This window comes from Choloepus didactylus, chromosome 13, assembly GCF_015220235.1.
Source record: "Choloepus didactylus isolate mChoDid1 chromosome 13, mChoDid1.pri, whole genome shotgun sequence".
Lineage (NCBI taxonomy): Eukaryota > Metazoa > Chordata > Mammalia > Pilosa > Megalonychidae > Choloepus > Choloepus didactylus.
This window is the reverse complement of record NC_051319.1, coordinates 37045580-37065723: the sequence shown is the minus strand read 5'-3', so window position 1 is coordinate 37065723 and position 20144 is coordinate 37045580. Positions and strand designations below refer to the sequence as shown.

The window sequence follows — 20144 nt, the reverse complement described above, 5'->3', positions numbered from 1 at the left end:
GCAACCCATTAGTGGGTCATGATCAGTGTTGTTTTTTTTAATAAGCGAGAACAATGTGGAAACAACTAGAAAATATAATGTTCTTCTTACAGAGTATTATTTCATCAAATATTTGTTTTATTTACTCTGTGTGTATGTGTACTGGATCATAATGTAAAATGTGTGTATTTCTTGGGGTCATATTCCAAAAGTTTGAAAGCTTTTAGCCATCGATTTTTCACTAACCCGAAGCATTTATTCCTTACCAGCTACTCTTCAGATAGTATTGTCCATTCGTGTTAAAGTGGATTACGGTCTATTAAAATAACTAAGATAAGGGCCCCAACTTAATGCATTCCAGGATCTAATAGGAAAGAGGTATATGTATTAAAATAGGTGCAATATTGTGAAGAATTAGTATAACAATAAGAAAAATATTATGAGAACATGGGCCTAAAATAGTGACCTGTCTGGGTAAAGCATGGAAGGCTACATAAAGGATATGGTATTCTTGAATTGTGCTAAGCAGTGGGAGTTTTGTTAGGTGTTTAGAAGGGAAAGCATTCTCCAGGCTGAGGGAAAAGTATGGTGAAGAGTATGGAGGTTGAGCTCTAAAATCACTTCTTCCATGAAGAAGTGCATCTTATTCCATTTCCCTCACAAGACCTCAGTCAGGAGTTGATACATCTTTATCTCTTTGATTCTCATAAATTTCTTTTTGTACCCTGGCACCTTGACCCTATTAGAAACTGGTACTTAATCCTTGTTATTTGAGGTGAACAAGTGAATTCAAGTTAAATTATATATTCTTTTTCAAAATGTTCTTTGAAAAATGTTTATTTTACAGTCATTATTACAGTGTATTAGTTAGAAAATCAGTTACGGTGCTACACCCGAGAATCTAAAGCACAGGGACTCAAATAAAGCTCATGTAATAGACTAGAGCAGGTAAGTGTGTTCTGTCCTTATTCAGGTACCTTGGCTAGTGGATCAGCTTTACCATCCTTGCTATATGGCTTCCAGTGCTCCTATGGTTGCCATTTCTAGTTAACAGGAACAGGACCTGGGGTAGGTAGGGAGGGTTTACAGCAAACCACTTAATTTTTAAGGCTGTGATGTAGAGATTGCACATAATACTTCCAGCCATATGCCATTGGTCATAATCTATTCACCTAACTGAAAGACAAACTAGGAAATCTAATCTTTAGCTGGGTGGGCATGTGCCAGCCAAAACTTGAGGGGTGGTTATCTAATGCTAAAAGGCAAAAGAAGAAAATGGATACAGGGTACTGGGTTGGGAGAGAGGGGGAAATAAGCAGAGAAGAATATTTTTTTTTTTGGCACAAACATTAAGGAGAATGTATTATTTTAAAATAAATTCACTCAGAATCATTCTAAGAAATTAGTGGCTTTCATTTTTTCAAATTTCATTTCACTTCTCCATATGTACTCATAATTTGTAGTCTTGTTTTCATAGTGTTGGTATTACTTTGTTTTCCTCACTTAGGTTTCTGTGGGCCTCTATTTATTTATTTATTTATTTATTGGTGATATTAAAATGAAAGATTTAAGTGCAAACCTATTATCTGACAATAGTACCTTTTAGTAATCATCATGTTTTCTCTTTCTTATTAAAACAGTTTGATTTTGAAAAAGTTAGTATATGTCTGGGTTTTATTCATAGAAATTTCGTATGTTTATACTTGTGGCAGTCCAAGGAACACCCAAAGCAAACTTTGAAGTAAAGATTTTGATCTTGAACTTAGGAGAAGGGTTGGTAGTTTTTATCTCTAATACCAATATATGTTTTTTACTCTTTTACTCTTCACAGTAATCCTGAGATATGTTTACTATCTCCATGTAGCAGAAACCTGGGTCTCCTCTAATGGTTGTATTGATATAAATACAATTACAAGAAGAAAGGCCTAGAAAGCTAGGATAAAATGATTCATGCCTCAGTTTCAGAACACTGTTAAGTTAGCCCAGAACCTCCCCATGAGTGTCTGTCAAAAATTCTTCCCTCAAAGAAACATTTTGAATGGCATTGATACTTAAGCAGAAGTTAAATTTTGTCTTAATTGGAATGTAAATGAGGGAAAGGGCCCATAGGGGCTGAGCAGGATAACAAATGAATGATGCTGGCCAGGTGTAAGATGTTTGGGGAAAGCGACTGGTGAGTTGGAGAATAGTGTACAGGCATGGAGTGAAAATTTAATGCAGTGTACTTTCTTTAAAATATTGAATTATTTGACTTGTATATGCATAGTTCTATTTGTCAGACATACAATCTCCTGTTATATTTTTGTGGAAAACCAGATTGATCCCTATCGTTATATCCTATAGCTACTTCTTTGTGTATGTCCAGGAATTTGGTTATTATGCTAGGCTGATTCCCACTGCACGTCCCTCCAACACATGAAAATTCCAGATAAAATGGCAAAATAAAGTAAGTGCATGGCTGAGCTTAAAAGATTAAAATCTTTAGGTGCAAAAAACAAAAAGGGACTCAAAGCCAGAGAAGTAAGGAGCAGTAAGCTTTGAACAAACATGGCAGTGCAAAGGATATTTGGAGGGATACAGGCCCTCAGGGCAAGAGGCTGGGTTTTGGATTAAAACTAAAAACTTGTTGGCATCTGGAATGAACTCTTATCCTTCAAGTTTGGACCCTGTAAGAGTTGCCTTCTCTGTGAAGAAGGTCTAGGAAAACGCCTTACATTGTCTTCAAGGAAATGTGTTTGTTGTAAGGATAAAATGGAATACAGTATGGATATGTTTTGTAAGCTATTAAGAGCTGCACAATTCTGAATTTTGTCTTAATTGGAGTGTTAATGAGGGAAAGGGCCATAGAGGCTGAGCAGGATAAGGAATGATGCTGTTAAGATGTTTGGGGGAAGCGACTGGTGAGTTGGAGAATAGTGTACAGGCAATTGTGACCATGTGGGAAGTGGACCCAGTGTTTCCAGATTTTCTTATTCTTTGAAAGAATTTTCTGAAAATTATTTTACTTAAAATTATTTCTTCTCAAACACTTCAGAATTAGATGACTTTGAGAAAGAAAAACCCAAAAGAAAAATGGAGGCAGAAAAACAAGCTAGAAGGAAAGAATGAAAATTTGTATGGGAGATTTAGGCGTATGGTGCTTTTGAATGAAAAGCAAACAGGAGATTGTTAGTATTAATCATTTATTAATTCACAAATGTTACTTTTAGTGTTTATTATGTCAGGTACAGTACTGGAAAGTAAGGATACAGTTGTTAAGTAAAACATTCCTGCCCTCATATTATCTCACATTAAACACTTTTTATGTGTAGAGACCATGCTAGGTGCTTTCTTTATATTTGTATTTTTTACCTATGAGACAGTAGGTACTTTTGTGATCCCTATTTTGTAAGTGAGGAACCTGATGCATAGGTAGGTCAATAACTTGCTTTAGATATCAAGTTATTATAGAGTGATAGTGAAGGAGAGTTTATTCAAATGTTCATATAAATACGGTAAGTGTATTATGTGCTATGCAGAAAATGTGCAGTATCTGAATCATGTTAAGAAGCTTTATATAGTCTTAGAGTCTAGGAAAAAAGGTCTAGGAAAAGCTCTTGAGAAGTGAAGGATGGGTAGGGAGAAGTACTAGAGAAGTGGTTGGGGTGGGGATTAACAAACCTAGGTAGGGAGAACTACTTATACCAAGGCTACAAGGTGGGAAAAAAGCAAGCCAAATTCAAGGGTAGAAGAAAGCCAGTGAAGCTAGGATGCAAAATAAAGATGGGAGAGTGGTTTAAGATGAAATTGGAGAGGTAGGCTGAGGTCACATTTTAGTTGACTTATCACAAGAACAAAGGGAAGTCATTAAAACCCTCAAAATCAGCCTCAGTGCTGGCTTCCTTACAGGGTTTAGTAGGGATGGGATGAGGCTCAGACATAGGCAATTAAAAAATTGGGAAAGGATGATCATCTTGATGTGGGCTAGAGTTGGAGAAGCATTTCTAAGCTAATCCATGGGTATAGAATCATAATATTTAATTGTATGGAACTCAGAGGTGAATTATTCAGGATAGATTTGCTAAAACTTAAAAATTTAACGTTAAATTTAAAAAATAATTTAAAATGGATTTCATGTCTTATTGAACAGACTTAATTTGTTTCTGGTTACTCAGGTTATTAAGACATTGGCTTATAATAACCTTTGGAATATTTGTAAAGAATATTGACCACTTTACTAAAAAAACCTATGCAGATGTAAATTTTGAGCACTTATTTTTCCCAACTTTTCCCAAACTTTGAAGGAAAAGTAGCAAGGCTAAAAAAGGGGGCACCATGTAGCTGAGTGAAGCTCCCTATAAACAACCTTCTGGGAAGTACAGTACAACACTTTTGCTTATGTCTCCTTTGTCAAAACTTAAGCTCATGGTTTTGTACACTTTTTTATGCTGGGTGGCCATAACATTGGGATTTCTTTTACAAGGAAGAAAAGATAGCATGTTGAAAGGAACTAGAAGTTTCTGAGGCAGCTGTCGTATACATTTGGCATTTAATTTCCCTTCCTTAACATTCATTTTTAACTTTTCATGCCTCTTAAAGGAAAAGCTTTATGCAGTTCTCATATTTCTATCTGCCTAGTTTGGCCATTTTATTGACTTTGTATATTAGAGACTTTTATTCTTCATGCCATTTGACTGTTGTATTCATTTGACTTCTGCAGCCTTTTAAATTTTTTCATCTTTGTACCTTTTACTTATGGGCAAATGAATTCCACAACTTTGAATATTGTTAATGAAGAAAGCTTTGGTATTAAAAAATTTTTATTAACTTTTCTTATACCAAGACCTTTTTTATGCGTTTTTTCCCAGGTTCACTAAATTTTTACTTTTAGGTAGATTTGCCTGTTATTCTCTTTGTTTATACATACGTATTATTTATATACACAATATATATTTTAATTTTTTCTGTATCATTGTATATACACAATATATATTTTTATCTTTTTTCTGCCAAAATAGTGTCCCTTTATATATTAATACTTCAACTTGTACATCAAGCAAAGGTATTCCCTTATAAGCGTGTATAGTTATTAAATTCAAGAAATTTTATGCTGATTTAATGCTTTAATCTTCAGTCTGTATTCCATTTTGTCAGTCAACCCAGTCATCTTTTAGTGGAGGGTCGTATCTAAGATCACATATCACATTTGGTTAGCATGTCTTTTTTTTTTTTTTTTTTTAAAGCAGTTAAAGGTTTCCAGAAAAATTATGTAGAAAATACAGTGTTCCCTTATACATCTCTCCTACACACAGTTTTCACTATTAATAACTTTTTATATCAGTGGTGCCTTTGTTACAAATGAAGAAAAGTTATATTATTAATTATAGCTCATAGTTTTCAGAGTTCACTCTTTGTGTTGTATGGGTTTTTTTTTCCTAGTAACTTGCATACAACCTAGAATTTCCGATTTTATTGACTTTCAAATATACATTTCAGTGGTGTTGATTACATTTACAAAGTTGTGCTCCCATCACCATCATTTGTTTTTTTTTTTTTACCTTTTTTATTGTGAAATATATATACAGAACAGTGATAACTTTCAAAGTACAGTTTAAGTAGAGAGCAAATTTCAAAGAATGTTATAGGTTTCAGGTCCACAATTTCAGTTATTTTCTTACTATGAAATATATATAGAGAAAGGTGATAACTTTAGAAGTACGATTTAACGAGTAGTTATATAGGTAATTTCAAAGAATGTTATGGGTTACAGTTCTGCAGTTTCAGTTATTTCCTTATGAAATATAAGGTATATACAAAAAGGCGATAACTTTCAAAGTACAGTTTAACTAACAGCTATAGAGCAAATTTCAAAGAATGTTACATCATCATCTCTTGCTAACACTTCTCTGTCACCACAAACAGAAAGTGTACCAATTTAATATTAACTCCCCATACCCCATGTACCTGTATTCTAGTTTTTTGTTTTATGAATTTGCATATTCTGCTTATTTTATGTCAGTGAGATCATGCAATATTTGTCCTTTTGTTTTCTGGCTTATGTTACTCAACATGATGTCTTCAGGGTTCATTAATGTTGTCACATGCATCAGAACTCCATTCCTTTTTTATAGCTGAATAATATTCCACACTTTGTTGATGCACATTTGAGTTGCTTCCACCTTTTGGCAATTATGAATAATGCCACTGTGAACATAGCATGTCTGCTTAATCTCTTTAATTGGGAACAGTTCCTCTTTCTTTGTCTTTTATGCATTGACATGTTTGAAGATTATAGGCCAGTTGTTTTATAGAATATTTCTCAATTTCAGCTTGTCTGATACACAGTTATGATTAGATCCAAGTTATTTTTCCCCTACCCTGTGCATCCACGGCCATAGTGTACTGCATAAGTGATGATGTCTTTCTCAAGGGTATCACATCTGGAGGTTTATAATGTCTTTTCTGCTCCTATTGATGATGCTAATTTAATCACTAGGACAAGGTATTGCCTTGTTCTCCACTAGTTTCTAATTTTACCATTACAGCTAATAATTTGTAAAGAGACACTTTGAGACCTTTCAGATATCTTACTCATCAAACTCTCTCCCCAGATTTAGCATCCATTGATGATCATCCTTGCCCAAACCAGTCTTATCTATGATGGCTGCTATTTTCTAACAAAACATCCTGCCCATATTTATCAGGTGACATTCTGTACTGAAGATTCCCTCCCCGCTGTTTACCTGTCTTTGTCAGTCTTGCTATTTAATCTGTCATCAGCATGGACTAATGGGAATTCCTGCTTTATTTAATGGGTAATAATCCCTTACTGTTCTTATTTATTTTGATACTCAAATCAGTTTTGGCCAGTGGACGCCCCTTTAAGCTGCCTGTGTCCTTTTGACATGCCCCCATCTCCATCTTTTTTTTTTTTTTAATTTTCTTGCTTTTCATCACAACCTTCTCCAGAGGTACAGAACTAACAGGAGGTATGTCACACATACATACACACTTGACAGGAGATACATATATGTAAATATTAAGTGATTTATTACAGAAATTGTCTCATGTGACCATGAGGATTGGTAAGTCTGAATTCCGTAAGACAGACTGCAAGTTGGAAACTTCAGTGAATGTGAGGTTGAATTCCCCAGGAGAAGCTGGCTGGCCGAAGTAGAAACAAAAGTTCTTCTGGCTTATGAAATTTTCGGTTCTGGTTTTAATACCTTCACCTGTTTGGATTTGAAGACTCTCCTCTTTGTTGAGGGCAGTCTCATTTGATTGTGAGTATAGTCAGCTTTCGATACAATCAATTGACTATGGATGCAAATCTATCTACGAACACCATAACCTAGCCAAGTTGACACAGAAATTAATCATCACAGTGGCTTAAGTTTATCTTTTTTTTTTCCCTTGACCAGAGGTCTTTATTTCTTTTTTTTTTTTAAGATGTATTCACATACCGTACAAGCATCGAAAGTATATAATCCATTGATCACTTTGCCATCATATAGTTAGTTGTTCATTCATCACCCTGATCTATTTTTTTAAACATTTTCCTTGTACCAGAAAAAAAGTGAAAGTAAGAATAAAAAGAGTAAAAACAGAGCACCCAAATTGTCCCCCCACCTTTAAGTTTTGTTTATGTGTTGTTTTTTGTTTTTGTTTTTTGCCCCCGTTTTTCTATTCATCCATCCATACACTGGATAAAGGGGAGTGTGATCCACATGGCTTCAGCTTATCTTTCTCCTTCCCTGTCAGAGCCCTAGATTTAGTTATTTCTCCAAGGATCCCTTGCTTATTTTAGTTTGAAATAGTACTTGTAAATCAAGAAGTAGGTGCTAGGTGATTACAAATGTAAAACCTCAAAGAGGACTGTGTTTATTTTGACTGATAAGTAGCAGTCAAAAACATAAAGACGATGTCATAAAAAGAAGCAAAGGGCCGTTATTGTATCACTATTTGTAGTATCAAAAGACTGGAAGCAAAACAAATGTTCATCATTGAGGAACAAGTTGAAGCTGTGATGCATCTGCAAAAATCTGGAAGTAAATGCAGATGCATAAAGGAATGGGAAATGTATCTACCGCTTTGGAAGGATTTCCAGGATATACTGTGTGTATGATATGATATGTTTTAGTGATTTGTTATTATATATAATATTGAAAAAAAGGAAAGATAAGAAATGGTTATTGGAGGGGGAGGGAAGACGTAATATAGAAGAGGGATTGAAGCTAGACTTCTGACTACAACTTGTTTTGTAGCTCTGAAGTTGGATCCAAGTATGTAATAAAACAACATTAAAAGTGATGAAAAAGCAGTGCTTTTAAAATAAACTTTTAAAAAGGGAAATGATCCTAATTATACTAAATTGATAGCCATGCAGAAACGAATTATTTCTCTTGACTTCAAGCAGTAAATTTGATTGCAGGACAGAAAGAATTGCAAAGAAATCTTAACTACTATTAATCATGTTGTTAGTAATAACGGTGTTATTTTGAAACTGTTACATATATTTTAAGACAAAGCAAATTATTCATTAGTGTTATTTGGAAACCAAATCTAAGTGATGAGATATATATATAAATATGAAATCAGAAAAGTATAAAACCCTTTGTGATTTTTTTTACTTTAAACAGGAAATGATAGTATAAACTAAATGTATTTTCTCTAAAAATACAATTATCCTAGCTCATTCCTTTGAAAAAGTTTAAAAATAATGACCAACAATAGGCTCTAAAAATAATGACCAACAATAGGCTCTCCTAGGTCTCAGATTGCAATATCTACATACCATTTCCTATCAGTTGAAACTAGACCTTTGATGAAATGACTTAGTCTAAGGCAAGAAATATACAAGATGAGCCTGGAACATCTTTTCATACCAGAAAGCAAGGATGCTATCAAAGACAATTTGATATCAGAGGGAAAGTTTCTCTTTATATCACCTAGTAATTAAAGAAGAATGATATAATATCACTTTTAATATGTGATAATTAAATAGTAGATGATGCCATATCACCAATGGCCTCTGAAAAATTAGGTGAAAAGCCAATGGTGAACTTTATAATAGATGGATAAGACCAACAATATGTGAAACCACATATTAAACTTAACCCTACACAAAAAGAGACAACCACAATACCACTTAAAATATTCTTACCCCAAAAAGTGAACTTGAATCTTATTAACAGCCAGTTCACAAGTAATACAAGAGTCAGAAAAGTGTGTTTAAATTATACCATAGAGGTGCAGTCAGCAAAATCGGTAATGCAGGAAAGTCTACAGGGGAAATGACCTGATTTCTTCCACAAAATAAATTATAAGGAAAAAAATGGGTGGAGGGAGGACTTTTAAATTAACAAAAGAGATTAAATATATGAATCAAATGCAGTGTGTGAACTTTGGGTGGATTCCTAATCAGTAGAAGCAGTATAGAATCATGAGAATAAACGGGTAACCTGAACATTGGTTGGATATTTATTATTATTAAGGAATTGCTTATCTTTTTTAGTTATGTTAATGGTATTGTGGATGCTTAAGGAGAATTTGTTTTTTAAAACATGTATACTGAATTATTTGTGGATGAAATTTTAAATATGTGAGATTGTGTGTGTGTGTGTGTGTGTGTGTGTGTGTGGAAGGGTGGGTTATTTGAAACAAGGTTGGTATGAGTTGATTATTGTGAAGCTGGGTGATGGATACATGACAATTCATTTTACTGTTCTGTTGTTTTTCTATTTGAAATTGCATATAAAAATGAGCTCAAAAAAAAAAACTAATTTGAATTGCTATTTTATCTTTTTAACTGGTGTTACTATTTACCTAAGTAAGAAAACTATTATTTTACCTAAATGTGCGTAAACATAGGTGATTTTTTCTTTTGTAAACTAAGAAAAATGAGGAAAATAATTCATTATCTTTAATAATCCACCACCTTATTACTGTTGTGCTTGTGAGATCTAATGTAATTAATAAAGATAATTCTTAAGTGCTGCACAGGTACTTAAAATTCATAAAAGATCAGTGGTATTACTTTAAATCACTGGTTATTATTTTAAATAGACAAAATGTTAATTGAAGCTCAGAAATTTTTCTTATAGGCAATTGTATTTGCGATTTTTATACAAGATATTTTAGCCACATGTATCTTTGATTTGTTTATTCATTCATCCATTCTCCCTTTGAACATATAGTGAGCTCTTTATTTAGTGCTCCAGATACAAAGAGCAGTATGTCAGACTCTCAGCACCAAAGAACAGACGGTCTTGGGTAGGATACCAAGAAACAGAAAACCACAGTGATTTTTACATGTACTCACAGCCAAGATTATGGTGTATATATGTTTTGGGAATACTGATGTTGGATTAATGTTGGATTTGGGATGGAGTTAGGAGAGATTTGTTGGGATGGCTGTGAGGTAAGGAGACTCAAGTAGGAATTGTATAGTGGAAAGAGAAGAGAAGGAATTGTGCACAAGTAGGAACTGGAGACAAACAGGCTTTCGGAGGATTACATGTAGTTTGCCATAGCTGGAACTAGGGATTCAGGTGGGAAAGTGAATTTTGACTTACATAGAACTTTTAGAATAAAAAATATTCATGCAAACTTTTATTTCTGTGTTTCTATTAAAAAAACCAATAACTCCTTGCTCTAGAAAATTAGAAATATAATTACTTTCAGCTTTGTAGTCTGTTTTCATGGAGTAATACCTCCATCTTGTGGTATATCTGAAAATTACAGTAGAAGACACAAAGCTTGTTTTTATTGCTCTATGTATATAAACTGTTTTCTCGTCAAGCCCAATAAATTACATCAAAAGCTGAGTATCCTATGTGTACCAAATGTTTACTACACCAGTTTTCAACAATTAGAGTGTAAACACTATGTAAACAAATGGTCTCAGGGATAACATTAATCTGCACAATCAACTTTAGTCCAGACCATTTCTAGGGTACCCTGGACTGTAATGGAAAAAAGATATTTTCTCAGTGAATTGTTAATTGCTTTTACATGTGTATGTTTAGAGGTTAGGAAAGATTGTGAGAAACGGCTATTTCAGATTTATTACTGGGGAACCATGAGAAATTGGAATGATTTTCCCAGAGAAGCAATGTTACTTTTTTTTTTTTTTTTAGCTTATTATAGCTTAGTTATATAATTATAATAAATTACATTCTCCAGGAATTGCTAGAACAGAAACATAAAATTGAAATAACCAATACATTTTCTGCCTGTTAATGTGAGAATTTTCAGCATGTTTAACCTTATCATCACACAGTTCCCTTTATAATTACTGAAGTGGGGGGACCATTGCTTAGACTTTTTGGTTTCCCAAGTTTCTGTCCCACGATCTAGTATGTAGTAGATTTTATTATCTTAGATGAAGATGGTAATTACATTGCTTATGTTTTAACCAAAACTGTACCAAATTTGTCAGCTGTGTCAATTATAACGATAGATTAACTAGATTTTATTTGAAATCTGTTTATTTTTAAATTGTAGCCAGTCGGATGATGATTCTGGGTCAGCTTCCGGCTCTGGATCTGGTTCAAGTTCTGGAACCAGTAGTGATGGAAGCAGTAGCCAGTCAGGTAGCAGCGACTCTGACTCTGGATCTGAATCGGGCAGTCAGTCAGAGTCTGAGTCAGACACTTCCCGAGAAAACAAAGTTCAAGCAAAACCACCGAAAGTTGATGGAGCTGAGGTAACAAATAAAAAAACCAATGAGAGATTTCTTGTCTTACTTTGAGAAAATGTATAGCACTGCTCTTTAGTATACTTAAGCTGACTTTCAGGAAAATCAAAAAAACATTTTGAACATTAAAATTTATATTTAGTCACTCTTACACTGTGGTTAAGTATCTAGCTTAATTGCTTGGAAGATATAAGAAATACAAAATAGGTATATAAAATAAAACCTATTCTGTCTTTTGCTGGGAATTGAATTTCATAAATATTGAGTGTCTCAGATTTAAAAGGCTTTGTATGGTCCACTTACTAATTTTATAGTCTGTTAGCTCACTTTCAAGATCTTCAAAGAAGGTGCTTTATAGAATATACAGTAGTGTTACTGCAAGTACCAACCATGAGGAGATAAGATGATCGGGCCAGAATATAACACATATTTATGGAGAATATCTTGCTGCCAAAAAAACCAACAAATAAAGAGGCATTCAGCTAAAATAAAACAAGTGTTCTTTGTGATACAGGTGTTTTACATTCTGACTCATGCTTCTCATCTTTACCTCACACCAATAAAAAGGAAAAAAATTTATGTCCATACTTTGTGTACTACTGATAGAGGATAAATCACTTTGTGAAAAAAATAATTTTAATGCCAAAGAGGATATTGATTAATATTGTCTTGAAGCTCAACACACCATAAATGTTCTTATATACAACCAAAGCCCAGCATTTTATTTTAATTATATTGCAATGATAATGTATTACTATAATATGAGTAAGGAAAATAGTCTTAATTTATTATTTGGAGCAGTGTAAAGGTTGGTCCTACTTTTTTTTAATAAATAGCCTTTTTTGATTTTCTCAATACTTCAGCCTTCACTGGTTCATATTTCTATTATAGTTTTGGAAATCTAGCCCTAGTATTCTGGCTGTTCAGAGATCGGCGATGCTCAAGAAGCAGCAGCAACAGCAGCAACAACATCAAGCTTCATCTAATAGTGGATCAGAAGAGGTGAGTTTTCATTATGAAATATTTAAAAATTAGACATGATGGCTAATAATTTAAATTACTAGGTAAACATATATTTCAAAGGAATAAGCTACAACTGTAAACATTGTAGTTCCTGTGTGTGCACATATGCTAATACACGTGTTTGCACAGAACATTTAGGAAGGAACTATATCAAAAACTAATGGGAGAAAAATATTAATTCAAAATTTGACATACCAACAACTAGGATTCCTTGTTGTAGCCATACAGGACAACAGTATGGTCTCCAGAGATGGTATATTTTAAGGTTTTATATAAAATGCTGACATTGTAATGGTTACCTAATGATACTTGCCTAATTTCACTGGCTATCCTCATTTGCAATAGTTATTAAATTAATTACTTTAATAAATAATGGTATAAAAATACCATGGAAGGAAAAAACAGGCTTTACAGTTACTGTTTGGGAAACAAATGTTCGATAGCATAGCAACTACAAATTTGATATTCTGTTAAATTATAATTGTTAATGATATATTTTTCTTTTTCTTCACAGGATTCCTCTAGTAGTGAAGACTCTGATGACTCATCAAATGAGGTCAAAAGGAAGAAGCATAAAGAGTATGTCATTTTGTTCCAACTGACTTTTCGTTACCAAGAAAATCCTAATGCTTTTATATTTCATCCTTCATGGAAATTGCTACCAAAAGTACACTATTGTAAATCCTTAGTTTGTGACATTTTATTAGGTTAATTTAAACCATTAATCCTTAATGTTCATTTTCTGTGACCGTCTGGGGTTTCTGTTTATCTCTTATTGCTGCCCCTCACCCCCCATATATTTTTAAACTTTTCAAAGATCCACTTAGTCATAATATGAGAAAGTTCTAACTTTGAAAACAAAGCAGTGTAAGGACCAGAAGATAACTGTTTTTGGGTGATTCTGTTAACATTTGCTAAATATCTACCCTTACTATTCTTTTGTATGTGAAATTTGCTTCTTCCTAGAACCTCTCTAGGTACTCACTCATTACAAGTCCTGATGATTTGGGCCCAAAAGGTGTTAAGTGTGCTTGAAATTCTCAATTTCATACATTCAGGTGGCCTTTTATTCTCTCCTCTCAACATTACTTCAGAAACATTGTGCCATTGTTCTGTCTCCTATTTTTCTTTTTGCTTTTGATACTCTGCTCATTCACTTGGATGTGTCTAGGCTTGGATTTGTTCATTTATTTATCCCATAGGATTCATGCGTCTTTAATGTGAAGATTCTTTTATTAGTTTCTGAAAATTCAGTCATTATATCTTGGCATATTTTCTCTTTCTTATTCTGTAAATCTCTCTATTACTCCTATTAAACAGATGTTTATTGGCTCTATCCTCCATGACTTACTATGTCAAGATTTTTATCCCTTTATTGCTAGTCTACATTCTGGCTAATTGCCTCAGATCTATTTTCTGGTTTACTAATTAACATTTTCAACTCCTGTCTCATCAGCTATTTAACTGTTTCATTAAGTTATTTCTAAACTTAACATGAGTGCAAACAAAGATTTTTAAAAAACAAGTATTTTAGGATGATGGATAGGCTTGCTTAGATATTAAAACTGTAATTTATAATTAAGATGGAGACTTTGTCATATTGCTATGTGCAGTGTCTAAACCCTGAAAAGATTACAAGATAAAAAAGAATTTGCTTCTCTTTCATTTTTATCATAAACCGGATTTTATCATGCATACTTGCTGGTGTAACCCTTAACATAGTGATGGTTGATGCAAGAGATGCAGAGCAATGGAACAGAAACAATAGCTGCAAAACTAGGATTAAGTATAAGGATTCAATGTGTATCTCTCACTTGAACTTCATATGATAGCAACATGTGTACACAGTATTTTTTCTCCTTGTTGATTGGATAAAAAATAGATAAAGTAGTAATCATGGTAAGGTAGTCACTGAATGTTGGTTGAGATGGACTGATTATCTTTGCATTTTTCTTACTCTTTTAAGTTTTTTTCTTTAATGGACATGTACTGCTTTTAAAACCAGTTTAAAAAGATTTGTTTTTAAAAATCAGTCTCCAGAATGTTAAAAGGAAAGGGATTAACCATTATAAAAGACTTTAAATATTAACCCCTGTGAGTCTTTAAATTAGCATAATGTTTTCATCTGTAGTAAGAATCAAAATAAAAACATATCTGTAGTTCATTGAGTTAAACCAAATGACTAACAAAACGAGTTACAGAGAAATGGGAGTTATTCTTATTCTGTAGACACTTAATATTTTTAATATTGGTAAAATCAGTAATATTTTTATTGGCATGTAATTTAGTTGATTTGTAATTTTTAGCATTTTATTACAGCCAAAATTGCTATATGTTGTAAGATAAAATTACTTTGTTTATTTATTTTGTTGTTTTTTTATATATATATAGTGAAGACTGGCAAATGTCTGGGTCGGGATCTCCATCTCAGTCTGGTTCAGATTCAGAATCTGAGGAAGAAAGAGATAAAAGCAGTTGTGATGAAACAGAATCTGATTATGAGCCAAAAAACAAAGTTAAAAGCAGAAAACCTCAAAATAGGTAAATATAGTATGTTCTCGGTTTGATGCGGAAATTGTTGGTTATGGAAGGTATTCATTATTTTTGTATATAGTTTCTCAAATCTTGTTTTATGCCAGTGTTTCTGTGAACACCTGTATTTTCCCCTGCTCTTCTAGAACTAAGTCCAAAAATGGAAAAAAAGTTCCTGCACAAAAAAAGAGACAGATTGATTCATCTGAGGAGGAGGAGGAGGATGAGGATGAAGAGTATGATCATGATAAAAGAAGTTCTCGTCGCCAAGCAACTGTCAATGTTAGCTATAAGGAAGATGAAGAAATGAAAACAGATTCTGATGACTTACTGGAAGTCTGTGGAGAAGATGTTCCTCAACCTGAGGAAGAGGAATTTGAAACAATAGAAAGGTTTATGGATTGTCGGATTGGGAGAAAAGGAGGTAGTATTTTTAAAACATTTTTTGTTTGGCTGTTTGAACAATATTTATTAGAGTAAATGAGTAAAGTATTTCTTATGGTTTTCCAATTTTGAAAAAAAGTTGGTTTTATTGTTTATATACTTTTAAAAAAATACTTATTTGCTATAGAAATGTACTCTGCTTTTAGAAAATATCCACATGACCTACCTCATATATTGTGGATGTGATTAGCACAGTTCTGTGTATTTGAGTTTGTGTATAGTTGATTTCGGTACTTTCAATTTCACAAACCCCATTAGGTTTTTCAAAATGCTGTTTCCTTCCACCGCAGATTTGTAGGTTATTTTTACCTTGACATGTAATTATTTTAATTTCCAATCATCAGTCTCCCAATCATCAGCTATTGTAATAATGTTTCTGTAATTGCTGTATGATCTTAGATGTGTCACTGTCTTTGGACATTAGTTTTTCTGATTTTAAAACCGAGGAGTTTATATTAGATAATCTGTAAAAATCTTTTCTGTTTTATAATTCCATGATTTAAGCATTTTCGAAGGTTGAATTTCTTTTATGTATATGTAATAATTCCCATAAATTCCTGTACCCTAGTACTGTGTTTCTGTACTTATTTTAAGGAAGTACATCTTTTTGTATTAATATTCTTGAATTTTTGAGTTGAAAGGAAATAATCTATAACAATTATATGGAAGATCTTATGCTTTTATTTTCAGCTACTGGTGCTACTACAACCATCTATGCAGTTGAAGCAGATGGTGACCCAAATGCAGGATTTGAAAAAAACAAAGAATCAGGAGAGATCCAGTATTTAATTAAATGGAAAGGATGGTCCCATATCCATAATACTTGGGAGACAGAAGAAACCCTTAAGCAGCAGAATGTTAGAGGAATGAAAAAGTTGGATAATTATAAGAAAAAAGATCAGGAAACAAAAAGATGGTAAGTATGCTTTCTACCACTCTTAATTTTTTTTATTTTTCAGAGGTAATTACTAAGCTTATTTGTTAATAAGGGATACATAATCAGGATTGAAAAGTTAAGTTTTAGAGGTAGCCATATTTAAACCTCTCCTTGATGACAGTCACACAGAATGTGTCTCATTATAAGTTAAAACATTTTGGAATTAATAACTAACAATGTTTAACAGTAAGACCTGATTTAAACCATAGACTTTAATTAATAGTACAGTTATAAAAATGTGCTATTATAAATTTTAACAAATATTCCACACCAGTGCAAGGTGTTGGTGGTAGGATGGTATAAGGGAAATCCTGTATTTTATTCATGATTGTTCTGTAAACCCACAACTTCTCTAATAATACTAACTTAAAAAGTAAAAATAAAGATTTTTTTAAAATGTTTTACTTTCTGTTTTGATTTCTTCATTGTTAAAACTCTTGACTCTTACAAGTGACGAAACAGGAGATTTTGTGTTGCAGTGTTTTTGAGAAAATGGATTGTTTAGGGGAGACTTGGAAGTCTGTTCTTGGATTAATAAATATAATTTTCAGGTTGAAAAATGCTTCTCCAGAAGATGTGGAGTATTATAACTGCCAGCAAGAACTTACAGATGATCTGCATAAACAGTATCAAATAGTGGAGCGAATAATTGGTCAGTAAAAAATTATTCTACTTATCTTTTCATATTTGAAATCATCCAAAAAAAGTCTTTAATAGTGCTCATACATTGAATACGGTATCTTGCTTTTACTAAAATAGAGTATTGTAAATTAGATGGCTAGTCTTTGTTTAGCCTGTTCTAAGAATTGTCTCTGATAAGATTAAATGTGAAAGAGTATAAAATAAATATCCAATTTATCTCACAGCTCATTCCAATCAAAAGTCAGCAGCTGGTTATCCTGATTATTATTGCAAATGGCAGGGCCTTCCATACTCTGAGTGCAGCTGGGAAGATGGAGCTCTTATTTCCAAAAAGTTTCAAGCATGCATAGATGAGTATTTTAGCAGAAATCAGTCAAAAACCACTCCTTTTAAAGATTGCAAAGTGAGTATTGTTTAATATTTTTAATTATTGAAGATTTATACTTCATAAGTAGTAGCAGCCTAAATAAAGAATTGGGTCCTGATTTCATATCAGCTAAGGGAGAGTACTGCTTGATTGATAGGTCTTATAGAAAATTATGCTCCTATAATTGCTGTATGATTATGGAGCTTTTGGCCTTGATGAGTGTAACTATGACAGAAAGATGATAAATTGGTGGTGGTGATTGTGGGTTGTGAAATGGAGAGATCAAAATAGGGAAAATTCCTTGGAAATTAGAGGTATATACTTGGTTTCAAAGATAGTCGACATTTGCTTTGAAGGAAGGAAGGAGAAGAGGTCTAAACATAAGTGCCCAGAACTAATACTGCCTAATAACAAGAACTTTGCCTTTTACCTAAGGCTATTTTAGGATAATTTGGGGGTTTATGTGCTATCAGAATTTTTTAGTACAAGGTTGAATTAAATTCAGAATGAACTTAGAAATCAGGAAAAGAACGGGAAGCTAAGCCAGTTTTATGGTTTGTTTCTAGGTCAGGACTGGACAAGTGATCATATGAATGAATTTAGCAATGCTTTTTCTTGTGGTGTTAAGATAGTTGGAGGGACCCACATATTTACACGAGAAGTTACTTCATTTCACTTTTTGTTTAAAAAAAAAAAATGTAAAATACTTAACTGAATGTTCTTAATTACAGTAATAGAAACAGTTTTGTTTGACTGTATCCTTGGATATATTTTGAGTCATAAAATCTCTGGGTTTGATGGTGTGAAATGAAATTACAAATACATGATAACTGAGATTTTCTTCTCTTAACATTTATTTCTACTAAAGGTATTAAAACAAAGGCCAAGATTTGTAGCCCTGAAGAAACAACCATCCTATATTGGAGGGCATGAGGGCTTAGAATTAAGAGATTATCAACTGAATGGTTTAAATTGGCTTGCTCACTCTTGGTGCAAGTAAGTATATTTTGAATTTTCTATTTAATTTGACAGAGGAAGGATTTTACAAATAGGATTTGGGATGTAAATATAGTTGTAAAAAAGGTTTACGCTAATGTAAAAATTAAGACCCTTTAGGCTGGTTTTGGTATTTCCTAGTATATATAACCAATACTTAATACAGACTAGGAAGATAATCCAGTAGGAGTTTTTTAATCTCTTTGATTGTAGAAGTACTTAAATATGTTTTTACTCAACATAATGTTTATATATTCCTACCTCATTACCGTAACTATTCTTGGACTATTTCTCTTCTATCTAGTTATTTCTGATTTCTCATTTAGGCCTCTCTTTTATCTTACCTACTATGGCTCTCATTCTCCTCTTGGGAGTGATACTCAAATATAGATGACTCTAGGGTGCAATTTTTTCTCCCTAATTCTTTACTGTAGCTATATTTTCCACCTATATTCTTCCTACTCTACCCTCACATACTTTTTACTTATTTAATATATCTGGACTCTATCACTAATAGATGGATTGTGTTCTTGTCTTCATAATTTATTAAAGGTAATTTTTTGTTAATTTTTCTCTCTTTTGGCCTAAAATGGTAAATACCCCTTATTTTTCTTACAGTAATTTACCTCTTTAGTCATTAGCCTTCACATTTATTATTTAAAAAAAAATTGGCATGCTGTCTGTAATACCCATCGATTAATTTTATTTAACTGTTTATATAAAGCTGTAATGGGTTATGTAAAAAGGTTTCCTTGTAAATTTGAATCTTTATTGCATACATGATTTTTTTTTTTTTTTTTTTTTTTTTCAACTTTGTAGAGGAAATAGTTGTATACTTGCTGATGAAATGGGCCTTGGAAAAACAATACAGACGATCTCATTTCTGAACTATTTGTTTCATGAGCATCAGTTATATGGACCTTTTCTGTTAGTAGTACCACTCTCTACTCTCACTTCCTGGCAAAGAGAGATTCAGACATGGGCTGCTCAGATGAATGCTGTGGTTTATTTAGGTGACATTAACAGCAGAAACATGGTAGGTCCTTTCTTCACAATTTTAGAAGTCTAGCCACACTTGTCTTCAAGGACAAGTATTTTATGTCTTTATGGTCACAGTTTGTGGCATAGAACCTGCCACAAAGTAAAGTCCTCTGTGCATGTTTAATTGGTTGTTAAAAAAACAAAAACTGCAACTTTTGGTTTAATGTTACTTTTTATACTTACTAACTTTTTAATGGAAAATTTCAGACAGAAGAATATAATAAATCCCCATGTACCCTCCTCCAGCTTCACAATTTTTAACTCATGGGTAGTTCTGTTTCATCTGTACCTCTCTACACATTACTTTCCTCCCAGTCATTGTGAAGCAATTCCTCAACATCATTTTATCCATAAATTTCATGTTATTAAATGAATTACCACTTACATTTTGTTACAAGAACTTTTCAGTGAAAGGTGTGTTATAAAAATGTGTCTGCTTCATTTTATTTATAGAAGGTTTTGATATACTGTGGTGTTTTATTTATGTTCAGTAATATCAGCATTGC

At 32.8% G+C, this 20144-nt stretch overlaps 1 protein-coding gene across 2 annotated transcripts in view; it reads left to right on the top strand.

Moving 5' to 3' along the window:
* CHD1 (chromodomain helicase DNA binding protein 1) overlaps positions 1–20144 on the top strand; it is an 80306-nt gene that overhangs the window by 7948 nt on the left and 52214 nt on the right. For both annotated transcript variants that reach the window (XM_037802157.1, XM_037802158.1), the window contains exons 3-12: positions 11464–11665; positions 12548–12658; positions 13194–13258; positions 15071–15220; positions 15358–15635; positions 16346–16571; positions 17144–17244; positions 17459–17637; positions 18470–18597; positions 19417–19633. In XM_037802157.1, the coding sequence (XP_037658085.1) occupies positions 11464–11665; positions 12548–12658; positions 13194–13258; positions 15071–15220; positions 15358–15635; positions 16346–16571; positions 17144–17244; positions 17459–17637; positions 18470–18597; positions 19417–19633 (1657 nt within the window). The remainder of the gene's footprint in view (positions 1–11463; positions 11666–12547; positions 12659–13193; positions 13259–15070; positions 15221–15357; positions 15636–16345; positions 16572–17143; positions 17245–17458; positions 17638–18469; positions 18598–19416; positions 19634–20144) is intronic.